Here is a 27,709-nt window from a genome sequence, read left to right as displayed (position 1 = left end):
TATGATACATACGTGTAGGTCGTCGAAGGAAAGAGACCGAGAGAGAATGAGGGGAACGGCCGCGGATCACTTGGAGTTGCTCCCCTCGCCATCACCTCCCTCCTCCTCCTCTTTCTCCTCCCATTTCAGGTCCCCTTCCAAACCCCCAATCCTCTCCCTCCTTTTTCTCTTCGATCCCGTATCTCTCATCGATTGACGTTTTTTACGATTCTTTCCGTGATTTCCGTTGTTCAGCCCTGGGCGTCACTACTACGTCGCGGTCGATCGGCTTCAGTTCAAGATGGTATGCCTGGAACCCCCGACTCTTATCTTGCAGATGTATGTATCTTGGTTGGTGATCAACTGGATCTGGTTTGGATTGTGGATGGCAGGAGACACTGGTGGATCTTCTCGGAGTGGCTGGGCGCCGTCCGTCGCTCCCCATCGTGCTCTGCTGCAGCTCGCGGGACGAGCTGGACGCGGTCTGCGCTGCCGTCTCCAACCTCTCCTCCATCTCTCTCTCCCCACTGGTCGGTATACCTTTCCCCGAATTTTCTTAAACTGTCTACTGTTTTTATGAAGCTTTTGAGGGGGAAAAAGGGTTTTTCGATTTGGATATGTGGTGACGAGATAGCTTGATCTTTCACGTGGACTTGTTGGTATGTTTGCCAATTACATGATAAGTTAAAAGGTTTGGATGTTAATTGAAGAATTATCTCGATGATTTTATTTTAATATACCAATTTTGACTGGATTTCATGTTTCTGATGTTTGCTGCATAAAGTACATTCTTAAGCCATTTTCATTTTGTTATGATTGTAATGTGAAATTCCGTTTCTGATCTATAAATCAATCATTTTTGAAGTTGGAAGAGGGTAAAAATGTGAATGTTTGTGATTTATTAATATTTGAGTAGTCAACGGAGTAAGAGGTCTTGAGCAGCCAACTGTGCCGTTAAGGATTATTCATCCTATGATATGGTTAACCAAACTTCATTTGTATGTATGTTTCTTGTCTCACTGAAGTTTAATCTTCTATTACATGAATTGTTCATTTTATCACATTTGTTTGTTCCATCTTGTTTTGCAAGTATCCTATTACCATCATGTATTTTGAATCTTAAATATGTTATAATGTCTAGTGACATTGTAAGCTTCGTCATGCATTTCTTGAGTATTTAAACAAAGTCTTTTGCATTTACATTATTTATACATATGAAGGTAACAGTTACTAATCATGTGGGTAAATCAATGGAAACTTAGAGTAACATGCTTACTGCTAGCAGCAAGTATAAGCTGAAAAATTTCCTCATTTTCTTTTCTTCCATGGTTGCTACTTAAATAGGAGAGTTAGCCCTATGTACACAGTCACTGTAATTAGCAGCTTCGGTAATTTGAACATGGAATTGATACCAAATGCATCTTCTACTGCAGTGAGATCCTTTATGATTTCTATCTAAATCTAGATTATTTTGTTTGAATTAATGGTTTTCCATTTTTGTAGTTAATATGTACACAACTCATAGCATATCTTTGCCTATGCAGTATAGTGATCTGGCAGAAAATGAGCGTGCGATGGTATTAGAGAAGTTCCGCCACTGTAGTGCACAATGGAACCAAAACACTAGCCTTTTTCCTGAGGATGATCTTGAATCTAGTACTGAAGCTCGAAAATCATGTATGATAGTTGTAACTGATGCCTGCCTACCATTAGTCACTGCAGGAGAGGCACCTCTTTTGGCTCGTGTCCTAATAAATTATGAACTGCCAACAAAAAAGGTGAAGTCTTAGGCTTGTTAAACTAAAAAAATTTAACGATCTCTTTTTGTCACTGTATTTCTCTTTTCAAATTTCTCATATATATTTGTTTGCCTTTACCAGCTATGTGTCATTTTTATATTATATGCTTTATAGTCATTTATAATTAGATTGTTGACATACAACAGTTCATGATTGACAACTGCTGCTGCTGCTGCTTTCTGATATCTCCTTTTATCGAAAGCCAAAATTTGTGAAAATAGGCTGGCTTGTGAGCTCAACAGTTTTCTTTGAAGATATTGACATGATGAAATTTACAAATTGCATGTTTAATTAAATCTTGAACGATATAGTATGGAGTGAAATAGCTTCTTTATGTTTCTGAAAAGGCGGTCTTTGAGATGCCATCATGACACTTCCTTTTAGCTGCAGTTAGATATTGTCTGGTTCAAAATTTTCTTTTCATTCAACAGTTTTGCCAACTTACAAATGTGAGACTTAAGTAAATAATTCCTTTTGTAACCTTCTATTTGTTTTCCAAAAGAAAATTAACTATATTAACTTAAAAAATGAGTACAATTGACATGAAGCTCTTTAGAGCTCAAAATAGACATAGAAATAGAGTCTAATTGGATCTCCAGACCTGCTCTATCCTAAATTTTTTGCATGAACCGTCAAACTATGAGTAACCCTATTCCCATCTTTTAAGTTATGAGAGATTTTTACATTTTGAAAATATGACATATAATCAAATATGTTGCTGAATAAATTTCTGATGAACCTTGGAGGAGAATTGCCCTTGTTTAGGATCTTTACAAGGGAAAGGTTATCACTTTCAATCTCAAGATTGGAAACACCTTCTCTACCTGTATGTATGATGCCCTCCTTAATTGCAAGTGCCTCATTTGAGCAGTTATTCATCTCCTCATTTGGTTTACAACCTTTCAAAAGACATCTTCCATTCCTGTATCGTAAACAAAATCCTAAGCATCCCTTACCTGAAGAGGTATCAAAAGCACCATCTATATTTAATTTGACCCATCCAAATGCAGGTCTATTCGATATCCCCTTAACATGAGATGTCTCACCATGAAATCCTACAGACTTCTTGATATATCTACAATCCACCATATATCTGCAGGCTGCAACAAAAGGATGTTCACACAATTAGTAAGAATGTGCATTACAAATTCCCATTTTAGCTAGTCTCACAGAAGTAGGTAATTGCAAAGTAAAATAACTTTTGGAATGATAAGAATTAACCGAAGTCATGCCATAGATCCAAATCGTGACATAGATATTATCCTTAACAGAGAGGAATTTATATGCTATTCTAGTTGGTGTCTGCCCATTGGAGTGAGACCTCCAACATATATAGTCATCATTAGGGGATGAGATATCTCAATATTAGTAATTTTAGAAGCAGTAATGTTACCAAATAACTCATGAAGCAAGATGAAATTTCAGTTGCCATCATTTATAAGTTCATAAAGATGCATTTGATTATTATAACGCCATATTAATAAAGCTATGTATTAAGTATTAACTGTAAAGAAAGTCAAACAATCAGTCGTCCTTAAAAAACTTTATAGAAGTACCATCACCAATAACATGAGTAAAACCAGATCTCAGAACTATAGAAGCCTGAATGAAAAGTCTCCAACACCAGTTAGATTTAATGAGATAGGTATTCGTCCATAATGAGTGCCAACCATTCTTGGCACTAACAACCTCCATCCAAAGGTTTTTGACTTTAATAAGGTAAATGTATATTCTTTTAGTTTGAAGATCAAATTGGGACACTTTAATATTAGGAAGACCAAGGTCACCTTCATCTTTTGAATGGATAACTACATCCCTAGAAATAAGAGACATGCCTTTAGTATTATGATCTTTTTGCCAAAGGAAGGATTTCATTGTTTGATCAAGTAAAGAAATAGGCTTTTTTTGGCATCCAAGAGCCATGTAAAAACATGCAAAGGTGACGAATGCAAAACTGATTTAATAATTCTTCCCTCTATTTGAAGTGCTGTAAAGACTTTCTTGTCTTCCTTAATGTTGCATTTGGATTGAGTTCTTGGATCACTTTAGTTCCATTCTTGATGAATTATGAGAGCTTCACTTTGTTAATTCATTGAACTCTTGGCATTCCATGAACCTGAAACAATGAGTACATGTGCATCAGGTTAAGAATAGATCAAGCACACCTTATTTGCAGTCGAATACAAGTTTTGTTTTTGAATTGTTGGTTCCAACCAATCATTATAATTAGGTTTGCTTAAAAATTGCTAGTTTATTGAACCATGTTCTTTTGATGTGCTAACATTTTCTAGAAAATCAATCCAGCAACCACATTATTATGATTCAACCCTTCAATTTCCTTTTTACATAATATCATATCTTGATTGACCTTTGATAAGACCCCCAAGGTTTTATTATAGAAGAAATGGGAGAAAAGGGGATGATCACTTCAAGGGGATCGACCTCCTTGATCACTTCGAGATGATTGACCTCCTAGGGTTTGTCAAAAGACTAAATAATATTTTATTGCTTGTCGAAAAGAAACAGTTACATCCTTATTTATAGAGTTCCACCTAGAGTCCACCAGGATTTGGACTCTTAATAATAAATAAAAATTAAATAAACCCCTATCCGACTCTTACTGAACTAAACAAACTCAATTAACATTATTCAAAAGCTTAGAAAATAAAGGGATCCTAACAATTCCTTCAAATCAACCTTGTCCTCAAGGTTGAGCAGCATCAAACTCGGGGAGTTTCTCTTTTAGCACTTTAGTCGCATGGTATCTGCGTTGCATCACAACCCGTCGATCAAGTAAATACGGTCTCCACTTCTTGATAGTGTAAGTAATAGGTCGGCCTTTCGGTGTAGTAGTCGTTACAGTCTTCTAAAAAACCCTCTCCATTCGATGGCTAGTGGCAATTGTGACCTTACTTCCACGTCTTCCCTTTAGGATCACCCGCTTTCCATTAATAAAAAACTTCATGATTAGTTTATAAAAATTCCACGAAACATCACCCAGGGTTGACAGTCATTCAATTCCAAGCACCACTTCGAAGTCTTCCAAGGGTCGCAAAAAGAAGTCCACAAGCAACTCTTGGCCCTGTATAATCAACTTTATCTTTGAACATTTGCTATCACAAGTTAAAATTTGTCCATCGACGACCTTTACTTTGAATTTGTTACAGCCTTTAATGTGGTAGGCCAATCTGTCATGAACGGTTGTCGCGCACTCGCAACAACTTCGTTCAACGAACCGTTCGTCTCTTTTGCATGCTTGAACAAAGACATGGCAGCCTGTTTTGTCTTAGTTTTGTGTGTTTTTGCTTGTAAAAATACATTTTGAATAGGTTATAGTGCACAGTGCAATCGCTCATCGCGTCGGGCCAAAAAGCCCCAAAATGGCTCCGTTTTTGTGGGCCGCGGGCTGTTTTTTGCAGCTCGCTGCAACGCACGAAATGTCAGCCATCTCAGCACCTTGGAATCCCCCGGGTGGCACTGGGCTGGATGAGGCTTCGGTATATTGTCGGGCGTTGAACAATCTTCACAAGTTCGCACGTTTTCTTGACGGGAACTTGCCTTCGCGCTTGACACCCGGTGAGCAGTTGTTTGTGGACTTGCAACTATTCGTTCTACCTTCTAAAATCCTTGTTTTTCTCCTTCCTCTCTTTTCTCCTGTGCATGTAAGGTGTTTTCTAAATTGATTGTAAAGCTTCCCTCTTTGTGAGACGTCGAGATTTGTCCGTCGCTCGTTTTCAATCTAATCAACTTTTTGTTTTGCAGGTCCTTCGGGACCTGTACGAGGTTACAACTAGGCTGAACCTTTGCGGACGTATATGTCCCAAGGACTCCTCAAGACTTAGACAATCCCAGCTAAGTTCGAGAAGTTGGCGCAAGGGTGCATCACGACTTAGGCAACTCAAGTTAAGTTCGTGTCTTGGCCGCAAGGGTGCCTCACGACTTAGGAAATTTCAGCTAAGTCCGTGACATTGTGGTATCAGAGCGGGCAAGCAATTCGAGCAAGCAGCGAAGGAACTTCATAATTTCGCCATGGCAAAGCATCGTGGAGAATCAAGCAAGGCAGGGTAAGCCGAACCTTTACCCCAAACAACCGCAGGTGGGCTACAAGTGCAAAGTCGCTCTCATGTCGTTGGAGCCGCTTTGGAGGATCGGGGCAGCGAATATGATGAGCGAGAAATTGGCTACTCTCCGCGAGCGGAGGAGGCGCAATCTGGAGCGCCAATCGGGAAGAAGAGCCATAAGGAGAGACTCACAACGGCGGAAACCCACTTGGATGTTCTTGAAGCGAGCTTGGAGGAACTCTACGAAGGCTTCTTGGGGTAGAGAGCTCGCAAGAAGAAGTTGAATCCCGAATCGACATGGTCGAGGCCCTAGTCGATCAACTGTCGGACGACACCAAAGACTCCGTGCAACATCTGCAGGAAGTCATGGCAGAACTCACTTCTAGGGTGACCATGCTCACAAGGGTACTGAATGCGGGAGGAAGCAACACCCGCGTTGCGCCACCACAAAACTTGAGGGCACCCGAGCCGCATTGTTATGGAGGCGCCCGAGATGCTAAAGAGCTCGAGAATTTCTTGTTCGACATGAAACAATAATTTCGAGTTATGAGGCCTGATTCTGAAGAAACAAAAGTTTCGATAGCAACCATATATTTGAATGGGGATGCAAAACTTTGGTGGCGAACCTGTTGGGCGGAGATCCAACAAAGTCGGTGTCGGGTGGACACATGGGAGGACTTAAAGCGAGAGTTGAGAACTCAGTTTCTACCTGAGAACACAGAGTTCATCGCATGGAGGAAGTTGAGACAACTCCGCCAAAGTACTTCCATCCGAGACTACATGAAGCAATTTTCTGCGCTAATGCTGGACGTACAGGACATGTCCGAGAAGGATAAGCTATTCAGCTTCCTCGATGGTTTGAAGCCATGGGCTCAACAAGAACTGCATTGAAGAAATGTCACCGATGTGATCAGGGCAATTGTTGTCGCAGAAAGGCTCACCGACTTTGTTTCCTCTGAGGACCTGGGAAAAAGGAAACCATCTTCAGGAAATCGCCCTCCAAAATATTCTCGAGGGAAGGAGCTTGGAGGCGACCAGAGGAAGAAGAGTTCCCACAACGGGCCAAGCTCAAAAGGCAAGGCCCTAAAACCTAGCTGATGCTTCTTATGCGGAGGGTCGCACATGGTGAGGGAGTGCCCATAGAAACAAGCACTCAATGCTTTAACAGTTTTCATCCATCCCCCCAAATCAAACAACGGCAAAGTTGTCGCCCTTAGTTCAAGCAGTTTAGAATCTAGCAATGACGATAAGGAGTCGCAGGGTCCCTGAATGGGAGCAATGCGTTTGTTAAATGCATTGCGAGGTCAAGTGGGGGAGAACATGAAGGCAAAGCTATTGAAAGCAGAGAGTAGCGAATTGATGTACGTGGACATTAAGCTCAATGGCCAAACAACCCGTGCAATGGTGGACACGGGAGCTACCCACAACTTTATTGTCGATCGAGAAGCAAAACGACTTGGGCTGATCTTGGAGAAGAACCCAAGTCGAATGAAGGCGATGAACTCGGAGGCCAAGCGAATCTCCAGATTGGCAAAGGGAGTTCCCATCAAGATCGGAACATGGAGCGGGAGCACAAACATGATGACAGTGCCACTGGACGACTTCCAAGTGATTCTTGGAATGAAATTCATGCACGCAGCGAAGTTGGTGCCAATGCCATTCCTAAACTCCCTATGTATGATGGGAGGTGACGACCCCCGTGTGGTTCCCGTCTCTCAAAGAGGAACCAGGGAACCCTAATAGATATCGGCATTACAACTGATACGAAAAGATGAGTTAATATTCGTGGCTGCTAATGCTATGAAGTTAGAACCAGTGATTTAAAAAGCGTTAGGCGCCAAGGTCCAAAAACGCCCAAAGCGCTAGGCGCTCGCCCGAGCGAAGCGAGGCGCTAAAATATAAAAATATATAATATAATTAATAAATATAATTATTTAAAATTTTAAATAAAAATATACTATTAAATTAAGAAAATCTAAGATACAAAATCACAATGTCACATTAACAAAAAGTTCAAAATTCAAAACAATAAAATTTTACATCAAAGTCATTCATCATAATCAATATTATCGTCATTTTCACACAAATCATCTTCATTGAATTCGTCCTCTTCCTCTTGTCCTTCGACTCCTTCCTCTTCATCAAAATATGTTTCATTCTCTGTGTCTTCAACAATAGCAGGAGCCGAGCTTAATGCTTTTGCACATATTTTTCTCTTTGTCATCTGTCTTGTGTATGTTTGTAATTATCCAGTACCTGAAGCTCTTGCCACATCTCCCCATGTCAATCTATCATCTTCAAATACAAGCTCGTCTTCGGCATCTTGCAAGTTAGCACCCATTTCTCCTACCAACCACTCATTTGAATTATCAATATCTTGCAATGAGATTGAATCAATTCTATTTTGCAAATCATGACGAGCCTTCAAAGCTTGATTATACTTTATGTAAATAAGATCGTGCAATCGTTGATGTTCCAACCGATTACTTCTCTTCGAGTGAATTTGTCATATTATATAATTTAAAAATATATTAATACATCTATTTAAATAAATAAATTAATTAAAATAAAAATATTTAGTGATCCTTACATACTCAAAGACACTCCAATTTCGCTCACAACCCGAAGCATTACATGTCAAACTAAGTACTTTGATAGCAAATTACTGTAAGTTCGTGGTGGAATTTTCAAATAGACTCCACCATTCAGCTGCAAAATTTATGTTATTATTAGCAATAACATAGTAACATAATATATATGAAATTAATTATATCAAATTATTAATACCTGGAGACGTAGTTGTCCTGGATCGAACGACAATTGAAATTTTAAAAAGACATTCGGCATTTTTATATAAAGATAATTCACGAATAATCTTATCTTGAACCTCAAAGCTGGGAACCAATTTTGCAACGCACTGATATAACCCATCCAAAACTTCTGCATCAAACCTAACAGATTTAATCTTATAAAAGAATTCAGGGTTCAAATAATATCCTACTGCATGTAAGGGACGATGAAGTTGACAATTCCATCTTTCGTCAATGATTGTAAAAATTTTCTTATATTTTTCTTCATTTTCATTAAAAGACCTTTTAATCGTCTCCTTTGCTCTATCCATAGCCTCATAAATATATCTCATTGCAGGCTTATTTTCATTATCCACCAACCGAAGGACTTGAACGAGAGGGCCCATTACCTTTAATATATAAACTACATGATTCTAAAAGGGTGACATTAAGATGATATCAGTAGCCCTCTTGCCTTTTGCTTCTTTTGCTCATTTGCTTGTCACCCATTTCTCAAAGGTAAACATGTTTCTCAGATTATGTTTTTGACGATGCACGCTCTGTAATATCAAGAATGAAGTAGCAAATCGGGTGACATCATATCTTACTAATTCTTTATTCCCTGTAAATTCTCTCATCATATTCAAAGCCCCAATATGATTATAAAGAAATCCAACAACAAAAATTGCTTTTTCTAGGGTTTTCTTGATGTCTAAGATCTTTCCAATATCCTTCAACATTAAATCAATACAATGTGCTGCACATGGAGTCCAATATAAGTGTTGTCTTTTTGTTTCAAGCAATTTACCTGAGACAAAAGATAACAAAAATAATAAGACTTAAGAGTTTTAACCAAGGTCTGCCGTACCGAAGTGTACCGCCCGTACCGGGCGGTATGTACCGGTCCAACAGGTTATCGGTACGTGGACTGCCCGGTACCGCTACAGTGCTACAGTACTATACTATAGCACAGCTACAGTATTACAGTACTATACTGTAGTACTGCTACAGTATGAAAAAATAAAAAAATATTCGGTACACCGGTACCGTACCGTACCGAGTCCGGGTGGAAACGTCGGTACGGTACGATACAACGAACCTTGGTTTTAACATATTTAATTGAAGATAAAATAATTAAAAAAAATCAAAAGATGAATATTATCAGTTAATACATAGTTGCTTTCATTGTCGGTTATGATTTGAACGACATTTTGTTCTCTAATTTCTTCCACGAAGTTGTCAAGTAAATCATATATCTTGTCTCCAGATTTTATAAAAGATGAAGTATCTATTGACTTCATAAACATAGTCCCTAAAGAACAATTAACCATAAAATTAATTATACTCCTGCGCCTCTTGTCAGTCCAAACATCTGACATAATAGAGTAACCATGTGTTGCCCATGATTCTTTATGACCCTTTAGTAAGTCATTTGTATAATCTAACTCTTTTTGCAACAATGGAACTCGCATCTTATAATAACTTGGAGGTTTTAATCCCGTACCATATCTTCTAATAGCTTCAATCATGTCCTTAAAACTGTCTAAACGAGTTGTACTAAAGGGAAGACCAGCCTGATAGAAGAAGCGAGCAATGTGCTGAATTGTTCTTCCTCTTATTTCTTTATCACAAGCATCACTTATATTTGTTTGTCTAAATTTTGAGCCTCCTGTTTGCCCTTGTTGCTTCTAGGATCCTTGAAACATATATAGATCCATCAGTCTTTTTTTACTCTTCTTAGTACTCATAACTTCTTTTGCTTTTTTATCGTATACTTTTTTCCCACTTGGGTTAATACTCATAGAATAATCTTTTCTTCATCCCTGAGATGTTCAACATTGTCTTCTGGTAAATTCCCGTAAGATTCATTCTTTTGTGTCTTCTTTTCATTCATATAACTCAGCAACTCTTCCTTTACCTCAGGTGGACACTTTTTGCCAGTTACTGTATTCTTGAAATTTCCTACTAGATGTTGTTTTGCACGAAAAATACCATCTCTAGTAGTCTTATCGCAGAATATGTAAGTCACTGCATTAGGATCTTTTGGATCCTTCATATAATTATACTTCCATGCAGGATCTTTTTTTGATACCATTGGAGACTCTATTGAGTTGCTCTGTACACTTGCCATTTATCCCAAAACTTAACAATAATTTCAAATAAATAAAAATTAACAGTATTAAAATCAAAATAATATATTATTAATCTAATAAATATAAATACATTACTGTTATTAGTATACTATTAACAGTATACTTTCGAAAGAGGAGAAGGAAGAGGAGTGTAAGGGAAGACCGAGGGTGCAGCGACAACGGTAAAAGTGAGCAGAGGCAGCGAGAGCGGCGATAGTGGCAACGGCAGCGGCAGCGGCAGCGAGCAGCGGGAGCGGCGACAACGGGAGCTGGAGCAGTAGCGTGAACGCGAGCAGGGTTAGGGTTGGGCAGTGGTAGCTGATATCAGTGCTTTAGTTGGTTCGATTGAACCAACTAAAGCACCGGAGACCGAACTAAACCTAAAACGTTGGTTCGGTCGCCTGGTTTAACCCAAGCGCTCGCTCGAAGTGCCCGACACCTGGGCTTGGGCGAGCGCCCAGGCGACGCCTCTTTGAAGCGCGCCGCTTGGAAGTCAAGCGAGGCGCTCGGGCCTCGCCTCGCCTCGCCCGAGCGCCTAGGCGAGCGCCCGAGCGCCTATTGAAATCACTGGCTAGAACCACTCGACGAGAAGGCCATTTATGAACCTGTTGTGGTGGCGAACGTCCTGAAGGAGTTCACAGATGTTATGCCACCTGAGTTGTCGAAGACTCTACTGCCACGCAGAGGCGTGGATCATCACATCGAGCTGGAGCCAGGAGTGAAGCCTCCAGTGAGACTACCCTACCGCATGCCCCCTCTAGAGTTGGCAGAGCTCATAAAACAATTAGGTGAACTGCTAAGTAGTGGTCTCATCCGTAGAGCTCCAGTTCTCTTCCAAAAAAAACAAGATGGGAGCGTTCGACTATGCGTCGATTATCGAGCCCTCAATAAAGTGACGGTGAAGAACAAGTATCCCATCCCGCTCATCGCGGACTTATTCGACCAATTGGGCAAAGCCAAGTATTTCTCTAAACTTGACCTCCGGTCGGGGTACTGGCAGGTGCGCATTGCTGAAGGCGATGAAACGAAGACTACTTGCGCGACCAGGTATGGAGCGTTTGAATTCTTGGTGATGCCTTTCGGCTTAACCAACGCTCCAACCACGTTCTGTACTCTTATGAACCAACTATTCAAAGAGTATTTGGATAAGTTCGTGGTCGTCTACTTGGACGATATCGTCGTCTACAGCCAAACGCTCGAGGAGCATGTTGAGCACCTTCGGACAATTTTCAAGGTTCTCAGGGAGAACACTTTGTTCGTGAAAAGGGAGAAGTGCTACTACAGGAGGGTCATCCGGTGGCCTACGCTATGCTTCAGACTTCGCTATTGGGGGGAGCACTCATACAGGAGGGTCATCCGGTGGCCTACGAGAGCCGCAAGCTCAACGAGACCGAGCTGTAACGGACAAACTTTGAAACAAGATGTTTGATGTAATGCTTATATCTGTCCGTGTCTGTTGGCATGTTCATGCCTTGTACAGTGTGTAGAGGGGCAGCCGAAGGCTTATAAGTCCCATTTTAGTTGGGTGGTGGCCTCTTTAGGCTTGTAAATAAAGGTTGTGTCATGTGGACACGTGCGAGAGCTTTTCGGTCTGTAATGGACCATTTTACCCTTTGTTGTGCCACTGTTCAGAGCTTGTAAAGTCTGTTTGTAATTTGCATTGTCTATGAAGTGTTTTTCGGAGATGTTTGCTTATGGATCCCGATTGAGGCGTTCTCTCTAACCCGTTCTCTCTTTTGTTGGTCCCAAGGGACTATGGGAGGCTTCGGGGAGGCTGACCTTTGCGGACGGACATGCAAGGGTGCCGCACGACTTAGGCAAATCCAGCTAAGTCCGTGTCAGAGCGGCGGTATCAGGTGCACGAGAAGGAGATGACAACGGTGGTCTATTATCTATGAGTTTGACGACACTACCTTCTTGGATCACGATTTGTGATGAGGACAGACAACATCGCTTTGAGCTATTTCCAAACTCGGAAGAAACTCTCCCCAAAGCAAGCACGATGACAGGACTTCCTGGCTGAGTTTGATATAGCAATGGAGTACAAGCCCGGAAAAGCAAAAGTTGTGGCCGATGCATCGAGCCGGAAAGTGGAGCGAGTGAATGCCATACAGTTGGAGGGCAGAGGCCAAGCAAGTTAGTTGCACTCCAACTTCCTTTTCAAGATTAGGGATGGACTGTACAATGATCCCTAGGCAGTAACCCTGATGCAACTCATCAAAGAAGGCAAGGCACGACGATTTTGGGTCCAGGAGGGACTCGTTTACACAAAAGGGAATAGGGTTTATGTCCCTAGCTCTTAAGAGAGTGTCGTGATTCTTTTTGGGCTGGACATCCGAGCATTCACAGAACCTTGGCTCTCGTGGAGAGGGCCTTCTACTGGCCGAAGATGGGGACTGATGTGGAGGAATATGTTCGAACGTGCCTCACTTGCCAACAAGACAAGGTGGAGCAGCGGAAGCCGGTGGGATTTTTGGAGCCGTTGCTCATACTAGAAAGGCCGTGGGAGAGCATTTCCTTGGACTTCATATCAAGCTTGTCGGCAGTAGGGGGACTCGGATCGATCCTCGTGGTGGTCGATCGATTTTCAAAGTATGCAACTTTCATTGCTGCACCCCTACACTGTTTAGCAGAGGAGGCGGCCAAGCTGATGATGAAGAATGTGGTGAAGTATTGGGGAGTCCCGTACAATATTATCAGTGATCGAGATGCTCGGTTCCTAGGACGATTCTGGATCGAGCTATTCAAATAGTTGGGGTCTAAGTTATACTTCTCCACTAGCCTCCACCCCTAGATAGATGGTCAAACCGAAAGGATAAACTCGCTCCTGGAGCAATATCTTCGGCACTACGTGAGTGCCAACTAACGAGATTGGGTGAAGCTGTTGGACGTAACCTAATTCTCCTACAACTTACAGCGGAGCTCTGCGTCCACCAAGAGCCCCTTCGAGATCTTTACAGGACAACAACCGTCGACTCCTCACACCTTGGCTATCGGATACACTAGGAGTAGTTCGTCAACATATCACTTTGTAAAAAGAATGGCTCCGAAATGCAGATATTGCGCGGACTTGGAGAAGACAACCAAAAAGATGAAGAAGTGGGCCGACTTGGGAAGGCGACCGTAAGAGTTCAAAGTCGGCGATTTGGTGTTGGTGAAGCTCCAACCAGCATCACTCCAATTCTTTAGGAACAAAGTACACAAAGGATTGATGCGTAAGTATGAAGGGCCCTTCCCAATTATCAGTAGGGTGGGCAATGTCTCCTACAGGTTGTAGCTGTCGGCGTGGCTTAAAATTCACAATGTTTTTCACGCTAGCAACTTGAAAGCCTACCACTCAGATCCGCAAGATGCTTCCCGAAGTGTTCCAACTAGGCTACCCCCCACCAGAGCCTCCTACGAGAAGCGAGTTAAAACCATTTTGGCGGATCGCAAGATAAAGCTACCCAATGGAGCTGAGCAGACTGTCACAGACAAACTTCTAAACAAGATGTTTGATATAATGCTTATGTATGTCCGTGTCTTTTGGTATGTTCATGCTTTGCACAACATGTAGAGGGACGGTCGAAGGCTTAATAGTCCCATTTTAGTTGGGTTTTGTGGCCGCTTTAGGCTTGTAAATAAATGTTGTGTCATGTGGACACTTGTGAGAGATTTTCGGTCTATAGTGGACCATTTTGACCCTTTGTTGTGCAATTGTTCAGAGCTTGTAAAGTCTGTTTATAATTTGTATTGTCTATGAAGTGTTTCCTGGAATGTTTGCTTGTGGATCTGGAGTGAGGCGCTTTCTCTAACCCAGTTTCTCTTTTGTAGGTCTTAAGGGACCATGGGAGGCTTCGGGGAGGTTGACCATTGCGGACGAACACGCAAGGGTGTCGCACGATTTAGCCAAAACCAGCTAAGTCCGTGACAGATGGTATAAGAGCGGGACAAGCACTCATAGAAACACTTGGCATGCAAATGTGGGGGACCTAGAGGGGTTGCGTTGAGGGCAGTCAGCACACGCGCGATCGTTTGGGGGAAAACGAGCATAGAGATGTAGGGAAAAGGAGTCGCTCGGAGGAACAGGCATCTGAGATTGGCATTCAAAGGAATGACCAACCCTTTGCATAAGAGGCACCACGAGAACAAGTAAGCTTGGAAGAATGCGGAGGGCATAAAGGTTGGGATGGCTAAGTTTGAGCTACGGCTCAACGTTGACAACCATACTTGATGGTGTTCAAGGCAAGCGAGGTGCTTGGTAAAGGATGAGACCATGCAAGGTGGAATGAGTTGCTCAGCGATCGAAAGAGTTGTGCAAAGCTCACAGAGATGATGGGAATTGCTAACTCGAAGAATTCGGTACTCATGCATGAGCTTGTATGTAGACGATGGAATGTTTGCGGCCATCCCAAGGCGACCGACACTCGGCGCCATGGAGCATTGAAACTTTCTCTTCGGCATGTGAAGGATACGTCCGTAGGAGGCTGAAGTGTGTAGCGAGTTCAGCATGTTGCTAGGCCTTGAGTGGTGTAGCGGGGGCTGTATTGACGTGAAATCGCAATATAGCAAGTGCGTTTGCAGGAGGCAGAACAATGCGCAGTTTGTTCAGCAAATCGGAGTAGTCCAAGGGGATGGTGGTCTCCGAAACGAAGAGAGATGTTGCTCCAACGGGATAGATATCTAGGAGGGATAAGTCCCAGCTCTCCAGAGGTAGAATCATGTGCAACAGACCGCACATGTTGAGGAGTAGTACCTCAAAAACAATAACTCCACGATACTCAACGGATCGAGCGAGCGGCGAGGAGTCGTCGCATGATCTCGCTTGAGAGAGTGCATTGGTGGATGCATTGCGAGATCAAGTGGGGGAGCGACCTAAGGCAACACAAATGAAGACACAGTTGGAGTCGATATGGAGATCGGACTCAATGGGAGGACTGACCCATGGAATGGTGGGCGCGAGGGCCACCATCAACTCAATGCAAAAACGAGGAGCGGAGCAACTTGGGTGTAACTTGGCGAAGTACCCAAGCTGCATGAACGAAGCTAGCATAGAAGATGGAACATGGAGCGGAGGCACAGTGCTTTCCTTGGACAGAGGTCAAGGACATGAACTCTTGCAGAGGCAAGAGCAGAATCATGTTGTTCCATGGGTCCTTCATTTTGATGGAGCGGACTCATCTTGCATGTTGTTAAAGACGAAGGGAGCTTCTGGGTACATGCACCTTCTTTCGGAGAAACATTGAGGAACCAAGGCGACTTAACTTGTGAAGGCGAAGTTGGGTTCAGAAGGCCTTGGCACGGGGCAAGAGGACGCGGAGGCGAGTACTCTTGAAAAATATGCCATAGTGTTGCTAGTCAAGTTGCCAGGCAGGAAGCGGTGCGCAGTGGAGATTGTGCTGGTAGGGGCAGAGGCCCAGGATCCAGACAATGGTGCACTAATTGTAGCGAAATCGGTGGACTTCGGGAGCTACTAGGCGACGAACTGTCCTAGAGCGGTGCTTCATCTAGGTGTGACCCAAGAGTGGGTGGATGAAGGTCGATTGCCAAAGGAGCGAACAAAATCGAATGTGAAAGAGACCCTGCGATGTATTGGCAGAGGCCACACATGGAGGGATCACAATTCGAGTTCATCCCACAAGGATCAGAATGCAATAGAGATGTCACCAGGAGGCGACATGGTGCAGTGGATCGTGGTGGAACAGTTCGTGGCAATGCGATACACATAACATAGTCCCGTGAGGGACTAGATCATATGGAGGTATAATTGGGAGCTACTGGAAGCTCCACTTCGGTGAACAACACGACGACAAGAAGGGCTATGGATTTAAGGAGTGAAGGCCATGGTACCGCAGACAGTGATTTAAAAAGGCGCTCGGGTGAGGCCCGAGCGCCTCGCTAATCTCCCAGGCGGCGAGCTTCAAACAGGCACCACTTGGGCGCTCGCTCGAGTCCAGGCACTGGGCGCTTCGGGCGAGCGCCTGGGTTAACCAAGGCGATCAAACCAACATTTTAGGCCTGGTTCGGTCCTGGTTCGGTCTCTGATGGTTAGTTGGTTCAATCGAACCAACTAAAATTGATATAAGTGAGAACCTAACCCTAACCCTCGCCGCTGCCGCTGTCGCTCCCGATCCCGATCCCGATCTCGCTTTTCACCGCTGTCGCTGCTCGCAAACGCTGCCTTTGTTGTCGCTCGCGCCTCCCGCTGCTCACCGCTCCTGCTCCCGTTGCCGTTGCTCGCCGTTGGCGCTGCTCACAAACGCTGCCTCTGTCGTCGCTCACGCCTCCCGTCGCTCGCCGCTCCTGCTCCCGTTGCTTGCTGCTGTCGCTGCTCGTAAACGCTGCCTCTGTCGTCGCTCGTGCCTCCCGCTGCTCGCCGCTCTTACTCCCGCTGCTGTTGCTCGCAAACGCTGCCGTTGTCGTCGCTCGCGCCTCCCGCTGCCGTTGTCGTCGCTCGCGCCTCCCGCTGCTGCTGTCGCCGCCGCTGCTTCCTCTTTTCTCAGTCAGCAGGCTTATACTGTTAATATTAAGTTTATTTGAAATAATTAATTTTTAATACTGTTAATAGATTAATAATATATTATTTTGATTTTAATGTTGTTAATTTTCATTTATTTGAAATTATTACTAGGTTTTAACATAAATGACAAGTGTAGAGAGCAACTCAATAGAGTCTCCAATGGTATCAAAAAAAGATCCTGCATGGAAGTATAATTATTTGAAGGATCCGAAAGATCCTAATGCAGTGACTTGCATATTCTGCGATAAGACTACTAGAGGTGGTATTTTTCGTGCAAAACAACATCTAGTAGGAAATTTTAAGAATGCAGTAGCTTGCAAAAAGTGTCCACCTGAGGTAAAAGAAGAGTTGCTGAGTTATATGAAGGAAAAGAAGACACAAAAGAATGAATCTTACGGGAATTTACCAGAAAACAATGTTGAACATCTCAAGGATGAAGAAGAAGACTATTCTATGAGTATTAACCCAAGTGAAAAAAGAGTATACGACAAAAAAGGAAAAGAAGTTTTGAGTACTAAGAAAGGTAAAAAAGGACCGATGGATCTATATATGTTTTAAGGATTCCAGAAACAACAAGGGCAAGCAGGAGGCTCAAAATTTGGACAAACAAATATAAGTGATGCTTGTGATAAAGAAATAAGAGGAAGAACAATTCAGCACATTGCTCGCTTCTTCTATCAGGTTGGTCTTCCCCTTAGTACAACTCGTTTAGACAGTTTTAAGGATATGATTGAAGCTATTGGAAGATATGGTGCAGGATTAAAACCTCCAAGTTATTATGGAGATGCGAGTTCCATGGTGCAAAAAGAGTTGAATTATACAAATGACTTACTAAAGGGTCGAATCATGGGCAACATATGGTTGCTCTATTATGTCAGATGTTTGGACTGACAGGAGGTGCAGGAGTATAATTAATTTTATGGTTAATTATTCTTTAGGGACTATGTTTGTGAAGTCAATAGATGCTTCATCTTTTGTAAAATCTGGAGACAAGATATATGATTTACTTGACAACTTCGTGGAAGAAATTGGAGAACAAAATATCGTTCAAATTATAACCGACAATGGAAGCAACTATGTTTTAGCTGGTAATATTCATCTTTTGAATTTGTTAATTATTTTATCTTTAATTAAGTGTGTTAAACTTTTAAGTCTTATCATTTTTGTTATCCTTTGTCTTAGGTAAATTGCTTGAATAAAAAAGATAACACTTGTATTGGACTCCATGTGCAACACATTGTATTGATTTAATGTTGGAGGATATTGGAAAGATCTTAGAAATCAAGAAAACCTTAGAAAGGACAATTTTTGTTGTTGGATTTCTTTATAATCACATTGGGGCTTTGAATATGATGAGAGAATTTACATGGAATAAAGAATTAGTGAGACATGGTGTCATCCGATTTGTTACTTCATTCTTGACATTACAGAGCGTGCATTGTCAAAAACATACTCTGAGAAATATGTTTACCTCTGAGAAATGGGTGACAAGCAAATGAGCAAAAGAAGCAAAAGGCAAGAGGGCTGCTGATATCATCTTAATGCCATCCTTTTAGAATTATGTAGTTTATATATTAAAGGTAATGGGCCCTCTTATTCGAGTCCTTCGGTTGGTGGATAATGAAAATAAGCCTGCAATGAGATATATTTATGAGGCTATGGATAGAGCAAAGGAGATGATTAAAAGATCTTTTAATTAAAATGAAAAAAAAATATGAGAAAATTTTTACAATCATTGACGAAAGATGGAATTGTCAACTTCATCGTCCCTTACATGCAGCAGGATATTATTTAAACCTTGAATTCTTTTATAAGATTAAATCTGTTGGATTCGATGCAGAAGTTTTGAGTGGGTTATATCAGTGTGTTGCAAGATTAGTTCCCAGCCTTGAGGTTCAAGATAAGATTATTCATGAATTATCTTTATATAAAAATGTCGAAGGTCTTTTTGGAATTCCAATTGTCGTTCGATCCAGGACAACTACGTCTCCAGGTATTAATAATTTGATATAATTAATTTCATATATATTATGGTACTATGTTATTGCTAATAATAATATAAATTTTGCAACTGAATGGTGGAGTCTATTTGGAAATTCCACCTCGAACTTATAGCAATTTGCTATCAAAGTACTTAGTTTGACATGTGCTTCGGGTTGTGAGCGAAACTAGAGTGTCTTTGAGCATGTAAGGATCACTAAATATTTTTGTTTTAATTAATTTATTTATTTAGATATATGTATTAATATATTTTTAAATTATATGACATGACAGATTCATTCGAAGAGAAGAAATCGGTTAGAACATCAACGATTGCACGATCTTGTTTACGTAAAGTATAATCAAGCTTTGAAGGCTCGTCATGATTTGCAAAATAGTTTTGATTCAATCTCATTGCAAGATATTGATGATTCAAATGAGTGGTTAGTAGGAGAAATGGGTGCTAACTTGCAAGATGTTGAAGACGAGCTTGTATTTGAAGATGATAGATTGACACGAGGAGATGTGGCAAGAGCTTCAGGTGCTGGAAAATTACAAACATATACAAGGCAGATGTCAAAGAGAAAAATGAGTGCAAAAGCATCAAGCTCGGCTCGTGCTATTGTTGAAGACATAGAGAATGAAACATATCTTGATGAAGAGGAAGGAATCGAAGGACAAGAGGAAGAAGACGAATTCAATGAATATGATTTGTGTGAGAATGACGATAATATTGATTATGATGAATGACTTTGATGTAAAATTTTATTGTTTTGAATTTTGAAACTTTTTGTTAATGTGACATTGTGATTTTGTATCTTAGATTTTCTTAATTTAATAGCATATTTTTATTTAAAATTTTAAATAATTATATTTATTAATTATATTATATATTTTTATATTTTAGCGCCTTCTTTTGCTCGGGTGAGCACCTAGCCCCTCAGGCGTTTTTGGACCTTGGCGCCTTTTGGCACATAGCGCTTTTTAAATCACTAACCGCAGAGGCGGGTCTTCCGTGCGTGCATCGAATTTTGCATCGGATGAAAGTTTTGGTCATCAGCATATGGGGGCTGTGTTCCACCAAGGGAAAAGTTCGAATGCAGGTACCAGTGAGTCCCATGGGAGGGACTTGATCATGCAGAGGTATGATCGAAGTAGTTGGAGAGTTGGACTACTCCAGAGCTCATATTCGCTTAAGGGAGCCTGACAAGTTAGAGGACAAGGTCGAGTAAGCGAACGTTGCTACCAAGGAAGCTAAGGAGAACAGAATCGGTGCAAATCTTATAATGTGATGGCAGAGGCCATGCATGGGAGTTGTAGTCTTTCTTTCCATCGACCAAAGGGAGCTGCTTCGAGAACACAAAGGTGTTGAAGCAGGGGATCGAAAGGGGCGAGGAAGCAATGATGAGTCCAGAGGGACTTAGCTACTTAAAATCAAGAATCAGTTAGAATGGAGGTGAACTCGGAGGAGTGTCACAGAGACATATCTACTGACCGTGAAGAAAAGGGATGCAGATGCAAGGCGACGGATAGTAGGGCCATGGGCATGACAGCGCCATAGTACCGCAGAGGCGGGACTTCCGTGAAAGTCATTGATCCCTTGCTCTTATGGAGGGAGAGCGCTTGGTCGTGAAAGGGACCGAGGAGCCAGAGCATGCAGAGGCAAACTCCAAGTACCGAGACAAGGCTGAAGGGCAGAGGCCAAGGAACTTCGTAAGATCGGTGTCAACGAGCTTCTCATCAAGATAGCCGAAAGTGAAGGACTTTGGGTTATACAAGAGTGCACGATCAAGGAACGAAGCAGGCAGTACGCGGTGCTGTACCTTTGCTACTCAGTGGAGTAGGCGGTCGAGTTAATGGAGAAGACGGTACAATCCCAGAGGCGACCAAAACTACTAGAGACTTACTCCAAGTTGGGGTAAAAACTTCCTGCATTCCAGAAGTTCGATGGCATTGAGAAGGTGAATCACAGTAACTAACTTAACGTAAGGAGTGCAAACACTTCAAGTGCTTCAGAAGTGCGAGCAAAGAGTAGGCGAAGGCTAGTAACCAGCTCGATGCATGGAGTACAACCTCGAGGAGGCGGGCGAAGTCAAGTAACCTTTGTATTCTCAACACTTAAGAGAATGGGCGAAATTGAGTATCCCATTTCTCTTATCTATCCAGCAAAGGAGCTCTGCACAGGTTCAAAGACCCTTTGAAGATAATGGAAGACAATAGTTGTCATATCCTCACCAACGGTGATCAGTGCTACTGAGAGTAGATTGTCCGCTTTATTTCCCAACGAAATGCCAATCGAAAGCGGAAGTGATGCGAACCTACTTAGAAGTGACAACTAAGTAAAAGAAGAGTCAATGGGCAAATTTTGTGGAAGAAGGACCCAAAACTTCAGAAGTTTGCAAGACGATGCTCGTTAAAGCTCCAACAAGCATCCACCCAGTTCAAGTAGCATGAGACATTTGAGAGACTGACGCATAGTAAGGATGGTCTTTTCCTTCATCTGGAGGATCCGCAGGAACCAACATGGATCAACACAACTCAGCCAACCCCACACAAGAGTTAGAGTCATTGGCGAGTTGAAGCAGCATGGCGGATCAAAGGTTCGACTACTCAAAAACAGCAGCGGAGAGCAGCTGGGAGCCAAGAGGCACGTTGCAGCTGGAGCCGGAGATTGAAGACTCAACAAAGGCATGGAGTTGTAGTGTCGGCAAAGGCTTCGACGAGGACGTCGAAGGAATAAGTGGGGGAGAATGTCACGGACAAACTTCTAAATAGGATGTTTGATGTAATGCTTATGTATGTTCGTGTCTTTTGGTATGTTCATGCTTTGCACAACATGTAGAGGGACGGCCGAAGGCTTAATAGTCCAATTTTAGTTGGGTTTGGTGGCCACTTTAGGCTTGTAAATAAAGGTTGTGTCATGTGGGCACTTGTGAGAGATTTTCGGTCTGTAGTGGACCATTTTGACCCTTTGTTGTGCAACTGTTCAGAGCTTGTAAAATCTGTTTATAATTTGCATTGTTTATGAAGTGTTTCTTGGAATATTTGTTTGTAGATCCCGAGTGAGGTGCTTTCTCTAACCCAGTTTATCTTTTGTAGGTCCTAAGGGACCATGGGAGGCTTCGGGGAGGCTGACCTTTGCGGACGGACACGCAAGGGTGCCGTACGACTTAGCCAAAACCAGCTAAGTCCGTGACAAGACCGAGTACTTGGTGAAGTGACGAAAGCTTCCCCGAACTGAAGCCAGTTGGGAGCTCGAAGACGCCCTACGACATAAAGAAGCAATCATCAACAACTACCAACAAGCGTCGACGAGGGCATCAACAGTTTAAGTGGGGGAGAATGTCACGAATGGTTGTTGCGCACTCGCAACAACTTCGTTCAACGAATTGTTCATCGCTTTTGCATGCTTGAACAGAGACATGGCAGCATATTTTGCCTTGGTTTTCTGTGTTTTTTGCTTGTAAAAATACATGTTCGAATAGGTTGCAGTGCATAGTGCGATCGCTCACCGTGTCGGGCCAAAAAGCCCCAAAATGGCTCCGTTTTCACGGGTCACAGGCTGTTTTCTGTAGCCCGCTGCAACGCGCGAAATGACAGCCATCTCAGCACCCTGGAACCCCTCCGGTGGCATAGGGCTGGATGGAGCTTCGGTATATTGTCGGGTGTTGAACAATCTTCGCAAGTTCGCACGTTTTCTTTACGGGAACTTGCCTTCGCGCTCGGCACCCAGTGAGCAGTTGTTTGTGGACTTGTAACTGTTCGTTCTACCTTCTAAAGTCCTTGTTTTCCTTCTTCCTCTCTTTTCTCCTGTGCACTTAAGGTGCTTGCTAAATTGCTTGTAAAGCTTCCCTCTTTGCGAGACGTCGGGACTTGTCTGTCACTCGTTTTCAATCTAATCAACTTTCTGTTTTACAGGTCTTTCGGGACCTGTATGAGGTTGCAACTAGGCTGAACCTTTGCGGATGCATATATCCCAAGGACTCCTCAAGACTTAGGCTATCCCAACTAAGTTTGAGAAGTTGGCGTAAGGGTGCATTACGACTTAGGTAACTCAAGCTAAGTTCGCGTCTTGGCCGCAAGGGTGCCTCACAACTTAGGCAATTCCAACTAAGTCCGTGACAAATCGATCAACAATCTTACTGTCCATAAAATTGTTAGTTCTACTAGTATCGATCAAAACTGTAACATACTGATGTTTTAAAGTTCCTCTAACTTTCATAGTTTGCGGGTTAGAGTAGTCGGCTAATGCATGTACTATATGTATGATAGGTCCAACATCTTCATCAGAATCTATACCTTCATGATCAGAGTCCACATTGTTAGCTTTCGGTTCCTCCCCAATTGGTTCAATCATCAGAAGTTGCCCTTGTTTACATCGGTGCTCTCTATTCCACTTTTCATCACAGTGCCAGCACAACCCTTCGCTGATCTTTCCTTGAGTTCTTCTCGGATTAGCCTCCGGGTGTTAGGGTTCCGGTTGGGAATAGATGGGGGCAGGTGGCTTGATGATCATCTGTTTGTTGTCACTTTTGTTTTGACGATTTTCCCTACTAATTTTTTCCTCATGTAAACGTGCAAATGATATTGCGGCTGTCATAGTGTGGGGTTGGCGAGCTTTGACTTCACCAGATTTCTGGATTAAGTCTTTCGATAAATGTACCCACCAGTTATCGTTCGGATCAATCTCTGGCTTGATTTGACAATCGTTCAAATTTTTTCTGATATTCTAACACTGTGGAAGTTTGACGAATTTTGGCGAGCTGCCCATCAACATTCTTGTATTCAGATGGTCCAAAGCGAATAAGAAGTCCTTTCTTGAATTGCTTCCATGAGGAAACCCCGTGACAAGTTTCGTACTAATCATACCATTGGATCGTATCTCCATCTAGTTGGATTGAAGCTATTTCTACCTTGGATTCTTTTGGAGTTATGTGAAAACGAAAGAATTTTTTTGCTCTAGAGATCCAACTGGTTGGATCTTTATCTTCCCATCTTAGAAATTCCACATTCATGCGTGGGTAGCTTGTGTCCTGTTCTTGGTTTCTTTTTCCTATGTCTTCAGATCTTCAATGTAAGACTTGAACTTTCATCTTGTTGAAATTTGCTGAAGCTCTCCAATAGACTCTTTTTAAAATCGTTAAGGGTTTCTTGTAGTCAGTTCTCATTTATGGTTTCCAAGGCTTCTAATTGGGCTTTCACTGAGTTGTTGGTAGCCATTGTGTAAGACTGTAGATCTATAATCTCCGATTCTTGTTTTTGGTGTCGGGTCAAGGGCATCAGTATTGCACTATTTGGTGCGATTGTTGTGAAGTTTGGCCTGGGGCAGCGTTGGGGTGAGAGCGCTGCGGTCGCTATGAGGAGGCGACGTCAGCGTGGGGAGTGGTCCGTTGGTCGAGAACAACGGCGGCGGCCCTTTCTCGCTCGAGCAGGATGGGGCATGGTTGCCCTCACACTGCTTTCGACTAGGAGGCGTGCTGTTGAGGGCTGGGAGGCTATGTGCGGCTGTTGAGGCCTAGGTGGCTGCAGCGGCTGCGGTGGTTGCGACGATTGTGGTTGGAGGGCGACTACAGCAGAACGAGGGGGGATGGTCGAGCGGTAGAAGATGTAGGGATGGTGGATCTAGTGGTTGTGGTTGCGACCCAAGGGAAGGCGACGAGGGTCACGGTTGAGAGGCGGGCAGCGATGGTCGCTGGTTGGGAAGCAGCGACAACTACGACAATAGAGGGACCGACGACTATGGTTGCCTTGCTTCACCTCTTTTCTTCCTTCCCTGTTGCGGTGGCAACCAGCGGCTATTGTGGATGCCGATGGAGAAGGGGGGGTGGGGGGTGCTAGCCGGAGAGCAGCGACAGCGGTGGTCACTGGCCGGAAGAAGGGGAAGCGGTGGTGGTGCGGCTGGGAACAATGCTCTGTTTCTGTCACTGGGAGAAGGGAAGGTTGCAGTCGGGGTTGAGAGGTAGCAGTGGTGGTGCGGCTGGGAGCAGTGTCGTTGAGGGCGAGTAGTAGCAAAGGGTCACCGAGGCTAGGCGCTGCGAGGGGGTGGTCTGCTGGCTGGGAACAGCGGTGGCAGCCCTTTCTCGCTTGAGCGGGATAGGGTGCACGGCTGGAGGGCGGCTACGACGCAACGAGGGGGGGGTGCTGGCCAGGAAGAAGGGGCGGCGGTGGTGGCAATCGACGGTAGTGGTGGTTGCGGCAACGACTTTGGCTAGCCGCGACGGTGGACTCTGTTTCGTTGGCCGGGCTTCTTTCTTGCTCGAGAAGGATGTGGCTGCGTTCTCTTTCCCTTTTCCCCTTTTTTTTTTCTTGGATGATGATAATTGCGACGAGGTATTGTGAGAAATTACAACGAGAACGTGGAGGATCACTGCTTTGATACCAAATGATAAGACCCTTAGGGTTTTATCATAGAAGAATCCTAGGGTTCGTCAAATGACTGAATAATATTTTATTGCTTGCCGAAAAGAAATAGTTACATCCCTATTTATAGAGTTCCACCCAGAGTCCACCAGGACTTGGACTCTTAATAATAAATAAAAATTAAATAAATCTCTATCCGACTCTTACTGAATTAAACAAACTCAATAAACATTATTCAAAAGTTCAGAAAATAAAGGGATCATAACAATCTTGTACAGTTGAAATCACTGAGGCGCATAAATTCTCAATGTTTTAGATCTAATTCTAAAACAGTGTAAGACTGGGAAGTATGGTGCAGATTCTGATAAGGATGATGAATTGTCATCTAAAGATATTGTATAATAATGTCATGGAAGAAAACGATGGCGAAGGAAAGAAAAGTGTCTTCATCCTATTCATCTTCTTTGTTAGTTCATAACAAATTAGGTAATACCATGAAAGATGTCGGATCATTCTAACACCAACCTATAGACAGTCATTAACTCAGTGATGCAGATTGTAGAATAAAGTGAGATCATTCTAACACCTACCTATAGACGCTGGGCAGCTCAGTCGCGCACCTGAATAAAGTGAGATCATCGTGTCTTCCTCCTAAACCCTAATGATGAACACTATATCTTCCTCCTATGATGTGCGTGAAGGCAGCCCTTCGACAATTGCCAAGCAGCTTTCTTGTGTAAGGTGGCCCTCCAATGGCAGCTTCTTATAGTAACTCTGTCCCCTCCCTTTTTGTCTTCTTGCTCCCTTCCCAACTGTCAGCCCCCTCTCTCTCCTCCCCTATGGCTACCCTCCCAACCAATATCTCCCACCCCCACTCTTCTTCTCCTCCTCTTAGCTTCTTCTCCCTCTTCATCCCTTTGTTTCTTTCTCTTGTAATGTTAATCATTGTTAATAATACTTAAATTTTATCTTTTTTTATTTTATTATTCATATTTTTTTCTTATTTATATTTTAAATTTTATTTTTCGTGAGCGTCTTGCTTTGCGAGCACCTAGGGTCGACATTTTGGCACCTTGGTGCCTTTTAGCACCTAGCGCCTTTGCCTACATTGGTTTTGACTAAAAATACATTAGATAGAATTGATTTATGTATGAGCAGACCTATTGTTAGGGTTGGCTTTCTATATCAATTTTTTGTTCAGTTTAAATGTAAAGCTCTTTTAACATGGAATGAAGTATTTGCTTATGAAGTTCTGTGTTTGCCTGCAGGAAACATATTTGAGACGTATGTCAACCTGTTTAGCAGCAGGTCTCCCCTTTTCGTTTCACCTTTTGTACAGCACATCATTCCTGAATTCATAGTAATGACTTAATATGATGGGCCTGCAGATGGGATTGTGATCAACATGGTTGTTGGAGGTGAGGTAGTGGCTCTTAAAGGGCTCGAGGAGAACAGTGGTCTCATCATTGCAGAGATGCCCATAAATGTGAGTTGAGCTTTTAGGCTAATTTGTGGAAATGACATAGTATTGACTGAGGCAGTTTTTCACCCTGCAGATCTCTGAGATCCTATGATATTCTTCCCGCTACATGTTAAGAGCTGTTCACAGCTACTAGACAAAGGACTTCCAAGTGATCAAATCTTTTACTACTGTCTTGTATAGAAAGATACTTTTTGATGATACTAACATGTAATTTATTCATGAACACTGTGAAGGAAAATATCTGTAACATAAATAACTTGCAATTGTGATCAAATAAGTAATTGCAGCTGACTTATCATCTTGTGCGGTAGCAGATATTGCATGTTCTGAGTTATTTCCTATTTTGGTAATGCCTATGTATGGTGGAAGCTGTTGTTACTCCTTGCTATGGAGGCCATGCAGCTAAGTCCTACACTTGACCTACATTTAGCAAATATGTGTTACCATGTAAAAATGTGCTATTTGAGGTGCACCAAGATAGCTCTAAACTTGGTGATCTCATGAAGGTATAAGAACTAAAGTTTTCCTGAGACTTGCCTCAAAAAAGACATTCTCATGTGGTGATTAGTGATGAAACAAGATAGTGGCAGCTATTTGCGTCAGAGTCTTGATGAATATTAGATTATG

General features: G+C 42.7%; 1 protein-coding gene across 2 annotated transcripts; it reads left to right on the top strand.

Annotated features, from left to right (window-relative positions):
* On the top strand, positions 1 to 27,383 carry LOC103971351 (eukaryotic initiation factor 4A-7). Of its 2 annotated transcripts, XM_009385348.3 has the most exons (7): positions 1 to 129; positions 235 to 283; positions 372 to 509; positions 1,524 to 1,757; positions 26,868 to 26,907; positions 26,988 to 27,085; positions 27,156 to 27,383. In XM_009385348.3, the coding sequence occupies exons 1-7, from the start codon at positions 2 to 4 to the stop codon at positions 27,171 to 27,173; spliced, it is 705 nt and encodes a 234-aa protein (XP_009383623.2). In that variant the 5' UTR covers position 1; the 3' UTR covers positions 27,174 to 27,383. The 2 variants fall into 2 exon arrangements, with proteins under 2 accessions (XP_009383623.2, XP_065029605.1); XM_065173533.1 differs by lacking the exon at positions 27,156 to 27,383 and having other exon boundaries at positions 1,524 to 1,756; positions 26,866 to 26,907; positions 26,988 to 27,083.
* The last annotated feature ends 326 nt before the right edge of the window (positions 27,384 to 27,709 follow it).

Source organism: Musa acuminata, chromosome BXJ3-11, assembly GCF_036884655.1.
Source record: "Musa acuminata AAA Group cultivar baxijiao chromosome BXJ3-11, Cavendish_Baxijiao_AAA, whole genome shotgun sequence".
Lineage (NCBI taxonomy): Eukaryota > Viridiplantae > Streptophyta > Magnoliopsida > Zingiberales > Musaceae > Musa > Musa acuminata.
This window is presented reverse-complemented; position numbering and strand designations above follow the sequence as displayed.